Genomic DNA, 17955 nt, shown 5'->3' on the forward strand with positions numbered 1-17955 from the left:
CGTTTCTATATATTTCCATCCTTCTCAAGGAACTGTACGGCGTGTATTCAAAACTAGAACACTCGATTATAGAAGCTGTAGTCGGGATTTTCTAGTATAAGTGTCAGCGATATATTTTGATATGCGCCTGTCAGTATTTCCTCTTTCTATTATTCATATTCATGACTGTTACCTATGAGGATATATTCTAACAGAGGGAGTTTCTGTCGTATCAAGGGCAGGGCTACGGCCCCGAGACTGACCTTCTTCTTGTAGGCTTCTGGCGGTGTCACCTCATGTAAAAAACGCTGCGTTATCTTTCATTATTTCTGCGTAGGTTAAACGATTACCTTTTAGTCCCATTGTTATATTACCTTCTATATAAATACGCAATATTCTTCAGATATCCGCTACATACGATGCCGAGCTGCTGGCCTGCTAGATAGAACTATAGTATCGATTCAAATTCGATGCATATATGCCTTTTACTGCAGTACACGGCCCAGGCGTGCTTAGTGCTACCCTACATCCAGGACTTCTCCTTCTACAGTGCCCCTACGATTCTTGTTAAGAAGGGAACATACACAGTTCATAGATCTTCTTACACTGTTTAGTAAACCGTTATGGGCCCAGTGTAGTGCTCTATGAGATAAGATACTTGTTTATAATTCGCCCCTAGGTTTCTATACTTTCAAGGAAAAAGTATGCCTAGGAAGATTAGATTTCAGGCGAGAGGTAGCGACAAGACCAACTCAGCAAGGGCATAGGAGGGCAATTGGGGGACATCTCAAAATCCTGGGTAGAATTTTAATCAAGTGATGATCTACCCATTATCACATCGACTGCTAGTATAGAGCCTCTTGCCTGTTCTAAACAAGTAGAGAGTTCAATACTATCAAATAAATCCCCAGGGAAGGCAGACATACATTTTCGAGCAATTACTACTTACTATTCTAATACATTATCTCTGGGCGTAGATTATAGCAATTTCAGGTAGAATGGGAGTGGACTGCACCATATCATTAACCTTTCATCGAACTCTTGAAACTTGTTAATCGAATTAACACAATTGTACAGCCTGTCATGGGGCATACATAGTACAACAAAAACATAGCGCATACCGTCGTACATCTTTATAATTCTGATAGTATTCCCACCCCAGACATGTTAAGCCATAATAAATCGTGCGAATATTCTTTATTCGTACTATCTGCCGGCCAGCAATGGCTAAATATTCACCTCAGTGATATAGGTAATCTAGCTTTTCTGATAGTTGGTATATTAACTACAATATCCAGTGACTGTATCAATTAGCATGGCTGGATTTATTATTATACATACTCTTACCGTTGACTATATAACAAAGATTCTAACACCTCCAGCACTCATTACCACACCATCTCAGTTCTCTGTCCTCTACTTGAGTTATCCCACTTATAAAGTCTTGTACTACTATACATTATCTATTTTTCCAAATCTCGCCCTCTGTGCTGCGGGTGAATAAGCTTAACAGACAAAGAAACCGTCGACAAGCAGAATATTGATTCCACAAAACGCTACAAATAGTAGTTGGAGTGTGTGCATCTCTAACATACCCACTAATTTCTATATTAACTTAAGTCGTATACATAAAGATGAAACAATAGCAAAATATCTCATCCTGGGTAAAATATCGAGTATTCAGTCCTGGTACTAACTAAGATTATCTTAGTAACTGGTTGCATATGGCACTTGGTATAAAATCCGTCTTCTACGTGCTGAAACTCGAACAACAACAAGATTCTTCGATATTACCTTATTCTTTTATACTCTTGAACTCCTCTGTTAATCACAGTCGGATCACCATCGCGGAACTATGAGCAACTGAGAGTGCACCAACGTGGTGGATACAGTTCACAATCAGAAACCGTAACTCCACTACTAGAACGACCACTGCAATCTAGAAAAACCTATTCAATCAAAAGAAATAAGGGCCAAGAGACCCATTGCAAATAGAGGGGCCCGAGATCATTCGTCACAGCGCAGCTAATCATAAACCTTCTCGCTATATCCCTCAACAGCCTTTGTCACCTTATCTGTCCAAAAATGATAAAGATCTCGAAAAAGCTGTTAAAAGCCACAGACGGCATTCATCCCAGAGGAGGCAGATACTCCATATAGTTTCTAGAGCCACTATGACCACCTTGACAGACAGTCGCCATTGTGAATCGTCCATGACCTTATTATGGCCTATATAACCACATCTTGAAGGGTAGATATACCAATAACCAAACACCAAGGAGGGTGGCTATTAATATCGTATACAAAGCCATGGATAACCAGCCCTTCATTGCATCTATATTCCTAGGATATAGTCACTCCTCCTTCTTCCATTGACTACTAGTACCATCCGAAGAAATCTAATCTTGTCATTAGTGCAATTGGAAAACTGGCCAGCACATCGCTCAGTTCCTTTCCAGATTATTGACCCTAGTCACATCTAAACCCAGGCATATATCCTCTAAAGTTCACTGCCGCTTGGCATCACAGTGCGTAGGTTGCCTGGGGGACACGGACAATTATTAACCCTTCTGTCGAAGGGTATGGGCATCCCTTTAAATGCCTCCCTCCATCCAGGTATCTCAGATAGAAGGCCATCAATGTTCACTCTCTCATCACACCCACCATGAACGGCTCAACCCAAGAGATTCGCGAGTATATCATTCGCCAAATCCGGGTGGTCCTTTCTAAATTTTTACAAGACGTCAATGTCGGTTCAGCCACAATACGAATACTCGGTGATACTCCAACTAGTATTCTTGACCCGAAGATTATTTAGCATCCATATATCCATTAGTTTCAGAGACCGAGGAATGCCTCAAAAAAACACCATCCATACAATACAACTCTTTTTATCGCTACCACAATCTACCGCGGAAAACACTCCTATTTTGTACTCAACCTCAATAATAACGATTATAACTATGAAACTGCTCATGAATGCAAGACAATAGTTCCTGTCTACGTCCTTCGGCTATCGAAAAGACAGCCCACAATTTTCAGAAAGCGGGAGCCGGATGAAACAATTGCAGAGACTCTTCGGGATTTGCATGATTGCCACGGTCAAGACTCTCTACCTTTGTTTGACAGTCATTATGAAGAGAATCGTTGTTACCCCCACCCACGCAGCCTGATAATATCTTCAACCGATTGAGTAAGGTCTTCTTGTGTAAGCGGGATAATTCGATAAACATGAAAATGAAATGGCTAGTCCGTAATGGTGTTTGAGATAGTTATAAGGAGTATTAGGATATTAGAATTCTGGCGATTAAAATAGGCGATTGATGCCCGACTTGGTCCGGCTGTCTATATAACATATCTTTCCACCTGACCGCTATGTAGCAAATACCGAATTCACAAATAGTTTCTAACTTCAGTAAAAAATACAAATTGGTATCAGGTCCTTATGACCGCAATTTGTTACTGTTGTCTGTTGCTGGCATGAATGAACTATATGATAAAATATTCCAAGAACAAAAGTAATCAACAACTTATAGTTGACTGGAAGTAAATGAGCGACTGCTCGGTAATAGCCCCGATATCTCTTTCTATCGGCACCATACCCTAAAAGCCAGCTAGGTAGATAGGTATCGATCGTGCGTGGAACAGCCTTAGGTGCCCACCAAGGTCCAGGAACTGCTATAAACATCAGCTTCTATGAAGTAGAGTATATCGGGAAGGATTCGTTACGTCACTGAGATCCTGGGACCTCTGCACCACATTTTTCACACTTTGGGCACTTTATCTTCGATATGGAGGTTTGTTCAATATGTACTTGAGTAGTATTGCTTGGCATATTTAAGAAAATGTGAATGCCTCTTGCATTTCTGGGTTGAGGGCGCCTACTTATACGGTAGAACGGCTTGTAGAATAGAGGTAAATTGAACGATATGAGGCTTACTTTAGATAAAGGAATGTACTGCCCGTACAGTCCGTCACTTCTACTGCCAACCAATGAGAAGTAATTTTGGGGACCTGTGAATGGCAAACTTCTGCACGCGTGCATAAACAGAGAGTTTCAGAACCTGTAGATTTATGACTTTTGGATCGCAGTACCAAATGTGTCGGGCAGCGATTCACGGGACGCGGCTTTTGCCAACTAATAGGAAACAGCCCGTCTCGAGTACACAATCTTCCCTGCCTTCAGAGTTGTACAAAGTTCCTTTTCTGTCAATTCAGAGGATAGAGCACGACATCAGGCCAATAACTGGTAGGTTCCCCTTTTCAGGATTATGCAACTTTCTAAAATATCTATCTGCTATACATTCAATCCTAATTGAGGAGCCTTACGTGAGCGGTGAGCTGTCCCTTAAATTCGTAAATATTGACTCCATCTGAGCAGACAGAGGGATTTCATCCTCTTCTTCGCCCATTTTCATTATGGAGGAGGACCCGGCCAAGGGCTGCGTTGCCTGTGGTTGGACATTGGAACAGCAGGAGCAATGTTGTTATTCGAGCCATGTCAAACTCTTCTATGGCGCGAGCCGACGCGGAGTCTGGTCAATTGGGTCAGACATAATCCTGAAAGAGCGCCCTGATGAGGGCCCAAAAAAAAGAAGTGAAAACGCTGGATCACATTTTGAAGTACCCTGATATCCCTGCTCCAAAACTTATACGTGACTGGGTTGATAGCGACGGGCGGTATTTTGTGCTCCAAGAACGAATAAAGGGAAAAACACTCGAACAAGCGTGGCCTACACTATCAGAGTCCCAGAAGACAGCTATCGCAGACCAAGTTGTCCAAGTCCGCAAGAAGCTACGGTCCCTTACGTCGGAGTCAATACAAACAGTTGATCATGGCCCATGTGAGCCAGCGCTACTCTTTCCGGACCGTGCGCCCCATGGACGTTTCCACTCTGACCTCGAACTTTGGAATGCGATTACTATTATGCTTCGTCATCCACCGGTAAGAAGTGTTGGAGAATTTGAAGAAGCGTTTACCGAAGTGTGAACCCTATGTTCTCACCCACTGTGATCTCAATCTGGGCAACCTTATCGTTAGAGACGGGGCGTTGGTCGGAATACTCGATTGGGAATTTGCCGCCTACTACCCTGTATGGTATGAATACGTCTCGGCTTCGTGGGGATGGACTGAGGATGATGCTGAGTGGAAAAGGTTGCTACAACAGCGTATGGAGGCACATGGTGACGGACATCGTGATGCGAAAGACTTCTGGATGGATCTCTGTCAGTTACGAAAGTTCCCGAACTTGGATGAAAAGGGCCAACAAGTGTTGGAAAGTCTATCTGCTGACTAAGAACTATTGACTTGTATTTGGACTTCTTCTATAGCTTCTCATATTTTGGTATTCTCGAAAAAAAAAAAAAAATCCTGAAGGTAGTAAAACAGTATCGGCTTCAGCAAGAACATTTTGTATAAAATGTGCTGAACAAAGGTATTCTAATTAATCTTATCCCAGTTCTTTCTTGGAGGTATGATTTTGAGCGAAGGTAGATAATTTGCGAGTATCCCAAGAATACAGAAAACAGCGATACATCCTTCTACCTATTGCTATATAGACTGGCGTAGAATTAAACAAAGCATTAGGGTTGCAATGACTAAGCATCGATAAGATCTACGTACAGATCACATGATTTATATCAAACTCCGGCGACCGCCCGAAAGGAGCAGTTATTGACCTGTTGTTTCCCCTGACGACTCGATTGATGCAACCATTTGCTGCCTGCGGTCGGAGCAGATCCAGCATTTATTAAATCCGGTGGCAAATATTGTCCTGGATGTATTCGTCAATGCAGCGAGGCAGGCTGCTTTCGTCTGTTGCACGACCCTGCCGATTTATTGCGCACCGCCGATATCCCGCAGTTGTCGGCTCGACTCCGCGTCGATTCCATCTTTCTCGAGGGTGGCAATCATCAGTGCCCTCAGACCCCGAAGATGCACGCGGCTCCTCTCCGGCAAGTCTTACCAGTGATATTCCGACTATAAATGCCGAACAAACAGTACCCGGACATGATGCCTCGTCAATTACATCGCCCTCCGCAGAGAGCGCCGGGAAAAAGGAGTCAAGGCCATATGGGTCGGCCGTGCGAAGAGCGTTGAGAAACAGAAAAACGCTCAAGGGATGGGCTGCGCCGACTGCAACTGTTCCTTCGTGGTTTTATGAGCGGAATACCGTGTTCAATGGAGGCGAAGGCCATGCCGCCTCAGTTCTTCCGCAACAAGTCAAGATAAGCAAACCGGAGCCGGAGAAGGTCAAGGAAACAACTGATGGCATGGCCCATGGCGGTAGTGGCAGTGGAGAGCCGTCGGAATCTAGTGGTGTGCCCGACACCGGGGAGCGGTACGCTTTGACCGAGGCGTTGTGGGAGGAGCTATGCGCATCTGCGAAGGCGGGCTTACGACTACCCCCTGCAAAATATGCGAAAGAACCTTCGGCACGAAAGTCCCATCTCGTTCTTCAGTACCCTGGTGCGGATGGCATTTTGTTCCTAGATGCGGTTGTAAAAAGGCTAGCGCAGGAACTTGGTGCTGACGTGGTGACGCTCAATGCTCAAGATATTGCGCAACTATGCAGTGAACAGGACCTGGAGGATGTCGGCACGACCTCGCCTATTAGATCTCTAGGCTATGATGTATACCGTCCAACGGCTTCGGAGTCCTGGCATGACGATAGCATGGGTGAAGGAGATGATGAAGCTGAGATTGAGATCTCTCCGCGCAGTTTGCGATCCGGTCTGAAGGGCCCCAAGTTTATCACAATCGAGAGTTCCCGAGAGGCAGGCGACATTCCTCTTCCCGGTATACTTGGCTTGAAATCGTTAGTCTCTGCGTTCAATGGACCTGTAGATGGCTCGGCAGCATCATCAAACCCGACAGATCGAGCAGAGGACCGGCGGCTCAAACTGATCAATGAGCTCATTTCCTCCGCTGGTGGACCAAGACGGAAGTCAGCCGCCGAACTACCTTTGGACAAGCCTGCAGAATCTAAAAGCTCTGAAAACAGAACACCTGTCCGTGATGTGATTGTACAGATTCAGGACTATGGAGAAATACAGGCTACTCGTGAAGGAGCTAGATTCATTTACTTATTGCAAAAAGCTATTCAAGACCATAGAAAGAATGGGTCTCGTGTTCTATTTGTTGGAACTGCATCGCAAGACGCCGCTTCAGAATCGGATGTTTCAAGACTAATGCAAAATGCATTTGATGATCAATTCTCACAAATGCTTGTCATAACACCTGCCATGGGATTGGAAGCAGCAGAGAAAGTTTTCGCGGATGATCGGAAAAAACGAACCTTGGATATCAACATCCGCCATGTTCAAGATATGCTCCGGACACGGCTGGGGGACCCTTCAGCCTTCGAAGACGACATATTCGGCAGCCGTGCTTGGCCACTTGATGCGTCCATCGTTAAAGAGTCTGGGCTTGAAGAACGGTATTGGCCCTACAGCCAGGTGCATTGGGCCACAACACTTGCACTCGGAAGTCTTGGCCCCGACGAACTCTTTGGTTTCCAGCACATCCAGAAGGGAATCGAAATGATGCAAAGAACAGATCGCATTAAGAATGACTGGATGCAAGAGAAATCACCCAAAATGAAGAGCACAGAGACTGGTAATGATCGGGAGCGGCTGTTGAGTTCATTACGCAAAACCTGCAATTCCCATGAGAAGAAGTTGCTGAGTGGGGTTGTGGACGCCAAAAGCATACGTACTACGTTCTCTGATGTCCAAGTCCCCCCAGAGACCATTGATGCCCTGAAGACACTCACCTCGCTTTCTCTCATTCGCCCGGAAGCTTTTACCTATGGTGTTCTTGCTACGGATAAGATTCCCGGCCTACTACTGTATGGGCCTCCCGGCACCGGTAAGACTCTCCTTGCCAAAGCCGTAGCTCGCGAGAGCGGAGCTACTGTCCTCGAGGTTAGCGGTTCCGAGGTCTATGACATGTATGTCGGTGAGGGTGAGAAGAATGTCAAGGCCATCTTCACATTGGCCAAGAAGCTTAGCCCATGTGTTGTATTCATTGATGAAGCTGATGCTATCTTCTGCTCGCGAACCGGAGCCAGCAGTCGCACATCCCATCGGGAGCTCATTAACCAATTTTTGCGGGAATGGGACGGGATGAATGACTTGTCAGCTTTCATTATGGTTGCCACCAACCGACCATTTGATCTCGATGATGCCGTTCTCCGGCGTCTCCCGAGACGACTGCTCGTGGATCTCCCCCTTGAAGAAGATCGGCTGGCCATCCTGAAGATCCACCTGAAGGAAGAGAATCTCGATAGTTCTGTTGACCTTGCCGAGCTTGCTCGCCGCACTCAACTCTACTCTGGATCCGATTTGAAGAACCTTTCTGTCGCCGCGGCTCTAGCCTGCGTCCGGGAGGAGAATGACCTGGCGGCTCAGCACCAGGGCGACGAGCCCTACCAATACCCAGAAAGACGCACGCTGACCCGGAAGCATTTCGAGCGTGGAATGGAGGAGATCAGCGCCTCCATCAGCGAGGACATGTCGTCACTCTCGGCGATCCGCAAGTTCGACGAGCAGTACGGCGACCGCAAGAGTCGGCGTAAGAAGAGCCCTGGATGGGGATTCACGCCTGTTAGCACCGAGGAGGCTAGTTCCGATGCTGCACGCGTACGGACATGACATGACTACAATATGGGAACATTTTAGAGGGATTGGTGTTCATTCTTGCGACAATGGGATTTGGGATCTCACGCGACGACTTGTATACTATTAGCGATATGATAAACCTGTATCAATACATACCATAGGCTGAAAAGTGACATATAATTTGTTGGATTGTATACTATCCATCCTCGTCCAAATGAAGAGCAACGGTGGCTGATACTAGTTGGTTTCCCCAGCCCTATCAGATCCGCAGAACAAAAATCGGCGATGACATCGACGAGTAAATCTCCGCCTTTTTTGTCGACGCAACCATCACCCGACCAACTCGCTCTTCTCACCCCCTCTCGAGAGAGTCACTTCGCGGGGATCAAGAAGAGGGATCTTAGAGAAAAGAGTCTTACAATCTACTACTTATTACGATTAGAATCACCATCAACAACCCAATATCCTTACACGGCCCACTTCATTTTCTCCTCACGCAACACTCCATACGACCTCTTACCCCTCACAACACGGCCACCCGCTAAACCACCAACACAAACCTCCACACGCACAGAATTTCTCCACAGAAAATACATTAAAAATGGCCACCGAAGCTCGCGACTCCGCAATTCGCGAAGCAAAACTCTACGTCCGCGAAATCGTCCGCAACGACTGGACCTTCAAGCCCTCCACCGACGCGGGCGCACCTGCATCTGCAACCCCCACGCCACCGGAGCAAGAAATCACAGCATGGCGACTACGCACATATGACAGCTCCGCATCGGAGCTGGAGCCACTTTCTTCGCCTACGATCACCAGTCCGCCTAGCGGGTACGACTCTGCGCAGATTGAGAGTCAGGTTTTGTCGCAGGCGGGGGACGAGAGGACCGAGCGGAGGCGCAAGCGGCGCAGGCAGATGGAGGAGGAGATGCAATGGAATGAGGGGCTGAGGACTTGGGTGGAGCGGCGGGATGCGTGGACCTGCGCAAAATCGAGGGAGGAGATTGTTGCGCGGAGGCAGCTGAAGCAGGCACAGGCTCTGGCGGAGGCGACGACCATTACCGAGGAGACACGCGACCAGGGTGAGTCTTCTGGGTCTGCTTTTTCGAGGCCGGCTTCGTCTTCTTCGCGGGATGAGGCGGATCTCGCGACGAGGACTGAGGCTTCCCTTTCTGTTGCGGAGAAGGAGGAATTGGGTCCGTCGTCGGTGTCTGCTCCGCCCCTGCACGGTGAAGATCAGAAGGAGTCTACTGAAACGGGGGTCACAGAGCCGGAGATTGCTCTGCAACAAACGGTGGCAGATGATGCGACGGACGCCGTCGCGAATGCTGCGACGCCCGCTCCTGCACCCGCCACCGCTGCAGCCACCGCGACTGCATCTAAAAAGGCTCACCAGGGTTCTGAAGACCCCTACGTACCCGTCGTACCCTCGCTGATCTCCGCCTCTAACCCTATCCGAGCCTCGATTACACCCGCTATGTACCCCTCCATCTACTCAAAGGTCGTCGTGCAGGGCCTAACCCCCACGGTCCCGATCAACCTGGCCGACGTCACGAAGGCAATGGTCCAAGGCTGGAAAGCAGATGGCCAATGGCCGCCCAAACCAGCTACCACCAACCTCGTGCTCCAAGATACGGCGACGGTGCCCAAGACCGCCGAGGACGGACAACCGTCATCTCCAGAGTCGAAGAGGAGATCAGGCGTCGTCGGTGCAGTCCGCAAGGTGCTACATTTCTCGGGGTTCCACCCGCACCCTTTCCATCGGCGCTCAAGCCATAGCGCTCAAGGGGAAGTGAGCGGTGCTGTGAATACCGAGAATGCAGGGAAGTAGATTTGATCTCTCTGTCGATTTCCGGGGTACGGTCTCTCTCTTTTTGTTCTTTTTCTTTTCATCTTTTACTATTTCCGTTACCTAGTTTATTTGCATGCTGTCATGTTATGGGCAACGAACGACGCACTCTCTCCCCACCTCTACTTTTCTTTTTTGTGAATGTCGACATCTATCAGTGTACTATTGATAATATCTGGGATTTGTATGATTGACGTGACGTCAGAAGTATGATCCTACCCCTTGAATGTTCCTCTACGTGTATGTATATTGCGCTTGATCTCTTTGCATAAACACCAAAGACGCATGTTTTGGACGCCATGCTTGACGAATGAAAGTGGTCATGAATCAATTCATTGAATGCGCTCCCTTTTATCCAATCAATCATACAAACAAACAAACACTAAAGTACATACATACGTGGTTCATGCTATGAGTTCTGATATGATTTCGGTAGTTCATCAATTCCATCCAACCCCAAAAACACCATGTGCTGACCGTACCAAGCAAACCACATACGCCTCTTATTAACAAAATACGCCATAATTAGCCTCATTAGATAGTGGTGGATGTGGAATGCACACTAATGGAAAGTGTCAAATGAGTCAAGAGCCCGTAGCGTATCCAAGAATTTCCGAGCAGCATCGTCGAATATTGCCAAGGGGAAATTTTCCAAATTCGCAGCCACGGATGGCTCGAGGTTGACCTCCTGCGGTTGGTGGCCGCCACGCCGAGTGAAGTAGTATTTGCCTTGGTGTCTGGACCAGCTCTCGTTGATGTAGGTCTGGAGTTCGCGCGTTGCGGAGATGCGAATCTCGTTGAAGAATGCTGGGGCGTTGGTAGGCGTGCTTTCGGATGTGAAGATGTTAGTCGGGTGAGGGATGTTTTCGGGATCGGTTATGAGTAGCTGGTCATGTAGGAATGATGTGCTAAACAGGATGAACTGGCGGAATGCTTGTATCTGGGCTATGATGTTCTCGCCCGCGTCGGTAGCTCGATCAATGTAGTCCACGACTCGCAGGGACGATGTTATCATTTCGATAAAAGAAGCAACTGTGATTACTACTGGTGGTTCTTTGAGCATGTTGATATTGTCGATGATGTTGTGCAGAGCATGATATGAGGACTGAAAGACTGAGCTGAAAATACCCACAACTGATGCAACGCAGTTCGTATCTGTGGTATCTATATGGAAGAGTAATTCTTTGAAAGTGTGCGATATGGTCTGTATGATCGGTTGACTCAACAGCCACGCACCAGGGTTGCTGAAAGCCGTCTGAAGATAGGCTGGAAACACGGATTGCAACAGGGTAGCCCTCAGGGTTGGCCTAGCCGGGTCTCCCACTTCATAAGTATGTGCTATGGAAGTCTGTAACTGGTCGACAAGGTAGACCTGCTGACCGTCTATAGCGGCTCGCTCCGAAATGCCCTGTATGAACATGATCAGGGTTTTTGCGACCTTTTCAGATGAGAGCTTCGGCTCGTAGCCCTTCAATCGTGCAACGATGTACGTCGGATCTGTTGAAGGCAAAGGAAACGAGGTCGGATCGGTAAAGAACGGGTCGATGGGGCAGATATCCCTCGTATGTTGCTGTAAGAACCCGACAATCCGGTGTACAAAGTCCACATAAACTCCTTGTGCACTTGCTGCGCTGCTACCTAGCTCCTGGTAGTTTGCTTTCATTGAGGACATCATTGTCTGGATAAGTTCACGGTACTCTTGCTTTTCAGTTGAAAGCGTTTTACTTGCTGCAATCTCCAGGTCTTGGATGTGCGCGCGCATGTTTGACAGTAGACTTGATATTAAAGACAACCGACGTTGACTGAGTTCTTCCAGCGTAATTGAGTATCGACCATGCTTTCTATCCACAGAGAAGGGTAAATTCTGCAACAGAGTATTGGTCGGATCGCAATTCAACAACGCCTCAGTCAAAGAGTGCTGGAATTTCAACATCGATACCCGCTCAACTAAGCTCGACATCCACATCCCGAGGACTTGCATCTTGCATTCAGATATGAATCGAGCATCTTTTTCAATGCAGCTTGCCAGGAACTTAGGTGTGAACTTTCTAGTTTGCACTGTCTTTCGAAGCCCCGCCCAGGAATCACCGTCGTAAAGGCTAAGATAATTGTCCCAATGCCGAAATCTATTTTTCACAAGCACTTGGGCGATAGAAGTCCAACAATCGACGACACTTAGAAGGATTGCGTCTTCCGGGCAGTGATCCTCACCAAAACAATTAGATACAAGCTGGGATACTGCTGGGTGAAGAGCTTTCTCCACGTATTCGATTCCTTGAGGGTGGGTCGCAGGAGAAAACTCATCACCGTACATTGCCTCGATGTCGGCCCAATCACCATACTCTTGGCTGTCTTCATCCACTGGCGCTGGTGGGTTTGCTGATCCAGTAGTAGAGACGGAGTTGCACTTGTGAACATAGGCCTTTAACATCTGTAGAGCCTCTGACACCGTAGTATTGACACGAGCAAGCCTAGAGTTGAAGAGCCCCAATACCATACCTATAGGTGATTTAGAAATTAGTCTGTGAGCGTGCTCGAGTGTTGGGGCTGATTGAATAGCGTTTTGTAAGCTACTCAGGGCAGTTTTCAGTAAAGACTCGATCTGTCTCTGATTCTGTGAAATCGTCCGTTCGATCAGCTGGTGAGAAAATTGATTGTCCTTTGTGTTTTGCGCTTCTATCTCCCTTCGAGCTAGCATGTGCTGTTTGATGAATTCACTAACGAAGTAACTATGCCAATCAGCAAATGCTTCTAACCCAGATACATCCTCATCTGTGGACAACTTGAAGCGCACAAGTCTAGCCCATGATCGGATGCTTATATTGCAAGTTTCGCGGTGGGAGTTGGCAGGATGCACAAGGTTCTTTATCGCCTCTAATCGAGGTCGGCACCCATCTGGGACTGCGAAGTATAAAGTGCAGAGCAGATCGTGGTGGTTTCGTAGAGCATCCAAATCTGCCTGGTGAATAGGCTGTTCTTTTGGATATACTCTGCCGTGATTTGGCAATAGGCGCCAAGCGAAATTCCGCACTTTCTTCTTATCATATAGCTTGGACAGAAAACGCAAGCCACTTGCGATGAGCTTCAAAAAGATATGGAAGCATGGGTCGCTTGGCGTGACGTCAATGGATGGGTTGTGGTCGAGCTCATCTAAAAACGAGGGAGACGTATAATTCTCTTCTTGTTTCAGATTATACAAGGTGTTCCTCGCAAAGAAATCGTAGAGCGTATCTAAGATTAGTTTGCAGTCCCTCCACCCCCAGCCATTGATAAGAAGGAAGCATCTGTGAAACAGGGTTCGGCAATAAGTATTGTAGGAGATAGAGGCTGAAGTATTAGGCTCGTAACTTTCCAAAACAGGGCACAGAAAATGTTTTACTATTGTCCAGTTGTTGCAAGTTCCTCTGAAGCGTGATCCAATTCGGGCGATTCCAAGAGCGTCAATTTCGCCCAACGGTAGGGTAGTTAATAGCCAATGCCACCTGCTTTCTAAGTGATCGATATCCTTTGTATTGCTCAGATCTCCGGTTGATAACAAAGAGTCGGCAATGAGCCCTTCAAAGCAGCCCTTCAGCTTTTCCGTACTGTACAGTATGTGCTGAACAATGACGTAGGCCTCAACGGCTGGGTATTCGTCTCGGACCCCTTTATCGCGTTGTTCGCACACCTTGTTATCTTCGAGGAATTTGCGAATATTGATTTTCCCTACTGAGTCCGAAATGGCTGTAAAGGCTTGTCTAGAAACTGACTTCACAAGTTCCAAGACTTCTTCCTTTACGCTGCCATTGACGAGGGTATGACAAGCTATCTGATAGGTTAAGTTGGCGAATACGACATTGTAGGAAGCAATTTTCGTACGATGCTCTGTCCCTCGAGCTGTCGCCGAGACCAATGCAGTTAAATTATCATTGACCTTGGAAATAAGCACATAGGCCCTCGTTATAAAGCCTGTTCTATCGATAGGATCGATGAACGTCAGAGTTTCCGTGACGTACTTGACCAGGGTCCTGTAGATAATGTAGGTGCGATTGGATGCGTTTTCAAGGGCCGCCTCAGTGGACATTGTGTCATTCTTTTCCATTTCCTCAAGCATGGTATCAAATGCAATGCCAAGTTCAGAGGACACAGCATCATTCCAAGGTCCCCACCGAAAAGTTCGATCCCCAACATTCGCAGTGAAAATGCCAGTTTCTTGATCAAGGTTACGCTTGCCGAGCTCAAGCGAGCGGTGAAATTCCCCACTTCCAATAAACGAAGATTCATGGAAAAAGGTTCCTAGGCCCAGAGGAGTGATGCCAAAATCCGTAGAGTACGAGCGTTGAAAACCACTTAGTCCGTCCGAGACTCCTTGACTGGGGTTTGCATCTTCCCCTTGCACCCGAGGAGGGTCTAGCTCTGCGGACAGGATAAGTGGATTCGTGTCCTCAGCAGTGCTAACATCCAATCTCATGGGAGTGCGTTTCTTCAACTTCCGCTTGATTTGAACTGGACGCTTTGGGAGCGATACGCTCACATCGTTCGACTCGCGCGTGAAGGTGCTTCCGCGTGACTTAGCATGGACAGCTGCTTGGCTACTGTCGACGAGAAATCGATTCAATATTATATTTCGGTCCACGGTCTCGGGTAAGCGTTTTTGCCTAGCATTTTGATTGAGTAGGGAAAGTGACCTTTGAAAGGATGGCGCTCGGGAAACGTTAAGACTCGCCATTTCTAAACCGACAGGTCTTGGATCGTTTCTTTTTAGGGAGGAAACGACAACGTTTCTCCGGACAAACCAGTTGTTGCCATACTGAATACGCTGCATAGGCTTTTTCGAAGTGGGGAGCGCTGTAGTGGGTGGTGGGGCTTCTGGATCTGGCGTTTGACTCCGGACGACGTTGATATCGTCCGGTCGTGTCGCTGGTCCAGCCGTGCTATGGTGGTCTTTGTTTATTTCCCCAGATCCAAGATTTCTGGGTCCAACTTTCTTGTTTGAAGAAAGATCCGCCAATGGTGGTCGCCTGGGGGCCTTTGCTTGAGCCCTGGGCAACTTCGACTGCCGAATACGCCCGGCGCGCCATTCGCGTAACGATGTGTTAGCATCTTCTGTGTCTAGAGCTGAACTCATTTTGATGACTTTGTTTGAAGGGCTTCGTCTGCCTTTATCCTGACGAGACCGTGCTTTGCGAGCAGCGACTCTGAGGAACTGTGGCTGCTCGTTTCGAGGCCGAGAAGCAACATCGGGAGCATCCAATATACCAAGCTTCGGAGGAGTGTGTGAGGGATATTTCTTTTTTTCCCGCCTGTAGATGGGATCCGTAAGCCTAGCTTGTTTCTTAAGGCGAGGCCGCTTAGGATGGCTGTCAGAACGAGCAAAATGGCTCTCAGGCCTTTGTCGTTTTTGGCCTCCCTTTTGGGTTCGAGGAGCTGTATTTTCACGTGTTGCTGATGGAAACATATAATCGATGCGATTGTCTTCTGGAATGTCCTCGCCCATATCTTCCGCTAGGAATGTGTCATCGAATCCAACCAAGTTGGCTAGTATCTGTCGCGCATTGGTTTGACCCCCATTGCGGTCATCTTCATCCGTATCACTACCATCAGACTCGGCAAGATCTCTCAGTGATGCCAAATGCTCGACCGGGTTTGACGAAGTTGAGGGGCCAGTTCTCTTAATTATCTTTTTAGCGACACCCTTGGCGTTTTCTATCCTAGAATTCTTATCGCGATTTCGCTGTGTAGAACTCAGCTGTGCATCCTTTTGTCTCTGTTGGTCTAACCGCAGCCACGACGCCGGAAGTACACCTTTGATTCTACGTTGAAGTTCACGAACGTCCTCTTCAGGCTCCTCTCCTTCTTCATCCTCTCCATCATTCTCCGAGGCGGAATGAGAATGTTGAGAGGCTGTCGACCGAACATCAACAGGCTCTCCATCAACGTCAGATCTGGACCCGTAGGCTGTTGTAGTGGCATCTCGCCCTTCCCGTCTCGGGGCTGTATTAGGTGTGTTTAACGTAGGCGGCGTGAACCCACGAGGGAACCGAAACTCAGCGGGATTCCATAGGGCCTGCGGGGAGGAGTTACTTCCAGAGCGTGGCGGACTGGGCAGTATGTCACGAGCCAAGCTACTGTTCAAGTTGATAGGAGATGCACGGTTGGTTATTACCACTGTAGGCCGGGGCTGGTGGCGTAATAAGTTCCGATGATCGTCTGGCCTTGACACTTTACGCCTCTTAGGCCCTCTGATCTCGTTCTCAGATAGGTCCTGATGGAGCGAATGCGGTTGACTTCCATGAAGATCTTGAGGTGCTTTTCCTGTAGAGATAGAATTTCTTTCCGGCGGAGACGATGGTGCAAACTCGAAGTCCGCAGTAGGGCTGCTCGAAGGTGGCAGGGTGCTATCAAAGCTCTGTCCTTGGCCTTCAGCCGCCGCCTGCATTGCTTGCTGGTATTGAGCGGCGGGTACTGGTTTAATCCCTCTTGCCTTCATAAGCTTTTGGTATTTCGCATTCTCCAAAAGATACGGGTGTAATTGGATGGGATTGCGCTGCCGTAAAGACCTTCGTGCTGGTTGAGACATCTCTCGCAGTATATCTTCTGGGATTTCAAGAGGCGGAAGCAACGCATCTAGGTTGCTCTCCGGCGGTGGACTCTCTGTATTCCCTGTATTCTGTTGATCATGTTCATCACCTTCACCCAATGTCGAAGAGTGGAGGGACGACAGTGGTGAAGATAAAGGCGAAGGGTCGGCATTTTCGTTATCCTTCTGTTGCTCGCCAGTGCCTGGCGCTTTCGAATGAAGGCCGATCGACCTCCGGGAAATCAGATCGACCAGCTGTAGTTCGTCTGGTGAAGAGCTCTGTACCTCCCATATGTCTTCGGATTGCTCTCTTAGCGGGGTCGACGGTGGGCTTGGCCTTGGTCTTGGAGTAGCGGATAGAGTCGGGGATGGATGCGCCTTTCTCGTAGGCGTGGCAACCTCATCATCGAAGTCTTCTGATAGCGGTTCTGTAGCGATATCCCTAGCTTGCTTGTCGGGCACCTCTTTAGCCAAAGACTTCGCTTCCTCATTTGCCTGGACAGGCACATTATCAACATCTGGACTGGATATGACAGGTCGGAAATTTTCAACAATGCCGCCTTGGGAGCTATGGTGGCTCTCTTCCTTGGTGTCTTTACCCTCGGGGGCCTGGGGAGTCGTACCCAGCGTATCGGGTGTCGGGGATGCTCCAAGCTCATCGTCACTACCATCGAGATCCTGGTTCACTTTTTCCGGGCTGTCCAACCCATCATCCTCGTCTGAGTCCGGTACAAACCCTCGTTCCCGCCATGATTCCATTTGCTTCCTTGGCGCTGATGGCCCATCTCCCTAATACCCCATTACTTCGTAGGCGGACGCTGTAAACAAGGGATCTCCGTGCCCCCAAATACTAATTGGAGATAGATATCACCACTAACATAAAATCTGTTTGAAGGGATTAATTACCAATAAGTGGTGGTCAATTGAGAATGACTTAAGAGTGGAT

At 47.9% G+C, this 17955-nt stretch overlaps 4 protein-coding genes across 4 annotated transcripts; 3 read left to right on the forward strand and 1 right to left on the reverse strand.

Moving 5' to 3' along the window:
* Positions 1–4398: 4398 nt before the first annotated feature.
* Positions 4399–5276, forward strand: BDV37DRAFT_271292 (aminoglycoside phosphotransferase family protein; the record flags this gene model as incomplete). Its single annotated transcript, XM_032084700.1, has 3 exons — positions 4399–4576; positions 4677–4924; positions 4965–5276. 3 exons carry the CDS (start codon positions 4399–4401, stop codon positions 5274–5276), a joined length of 738 nt encoding a protein of 245 aa, XP_031941958.1.
* A 403-nt stretch (positions 5277–5679) lies between these two features.
* On the forward strand, positions 5680–8738 carry BDV37DRAFT_247188 (ATP-binding protein). The gene has a single exon (XM_032081839.1). The coding sequence runs from the start codon at positions 5758–5760 to the stop codon at positions 8632–8634; it is 2877 nt and encodes a 958-aa protein (XP_031941959.1). The 5' UTR covers positions 5680–5757; the 3' UTR covers positions 8635–8738.
* Positions 8739–9103: 365 nt separating this feature from the next.
* On the forward strand, positions 9104–10518 carry BDV37DRAFT_108327 (DUF4050 domain-containing protein). Its single transcript, XM_032078316.1, has one exon. The coding sequence runs from the start codon at positions 9203–9205 to the stop codon at positions 10430–10432; it is 1230 nt and encodes a 409-aa protein (XP_031941960.1). The 5' UTR covers positions 9104–9202; the 3' UTR covers positions 10433–10518.
* A 396-nt stretch (positions 10519–10914) lies between these two features.
* On the reverse strand, positions 10915–17949 carry BDV37DRAFT_108325 (uncharacterized protein). The gene has a single exon (XM_032078315.1). The coding sequence runs from the start codon at positions 17766–17768 to the stop codon at positions 11013–11015; it is 6756 nt and encodes a 2251-aa protein (XP_031941961.1). The 5' UTR covers positions 17769–17949; the 3' UTR covers positions 10915–11012.
* Positions 17950–17955: the final 6 nt, after the last annotated feature.

This window comes from Aspergillus pseudonomiae (genome assembly GCF_009193645.1).
Source record: "Aspergillus pseudonomiae strain CBS 119388 unplaced genomic scaffold BDV37scaffold_29, whole genome shotgun sequence".
In the NCBI taxonomy this organism is placed as follows: Eukaryota; Fungi; Ascomycota; class Eurotiomycetes; order Eurotiales; family Aspergillaceae; genus Aspergillus; species Aspergillus pseudonomiae.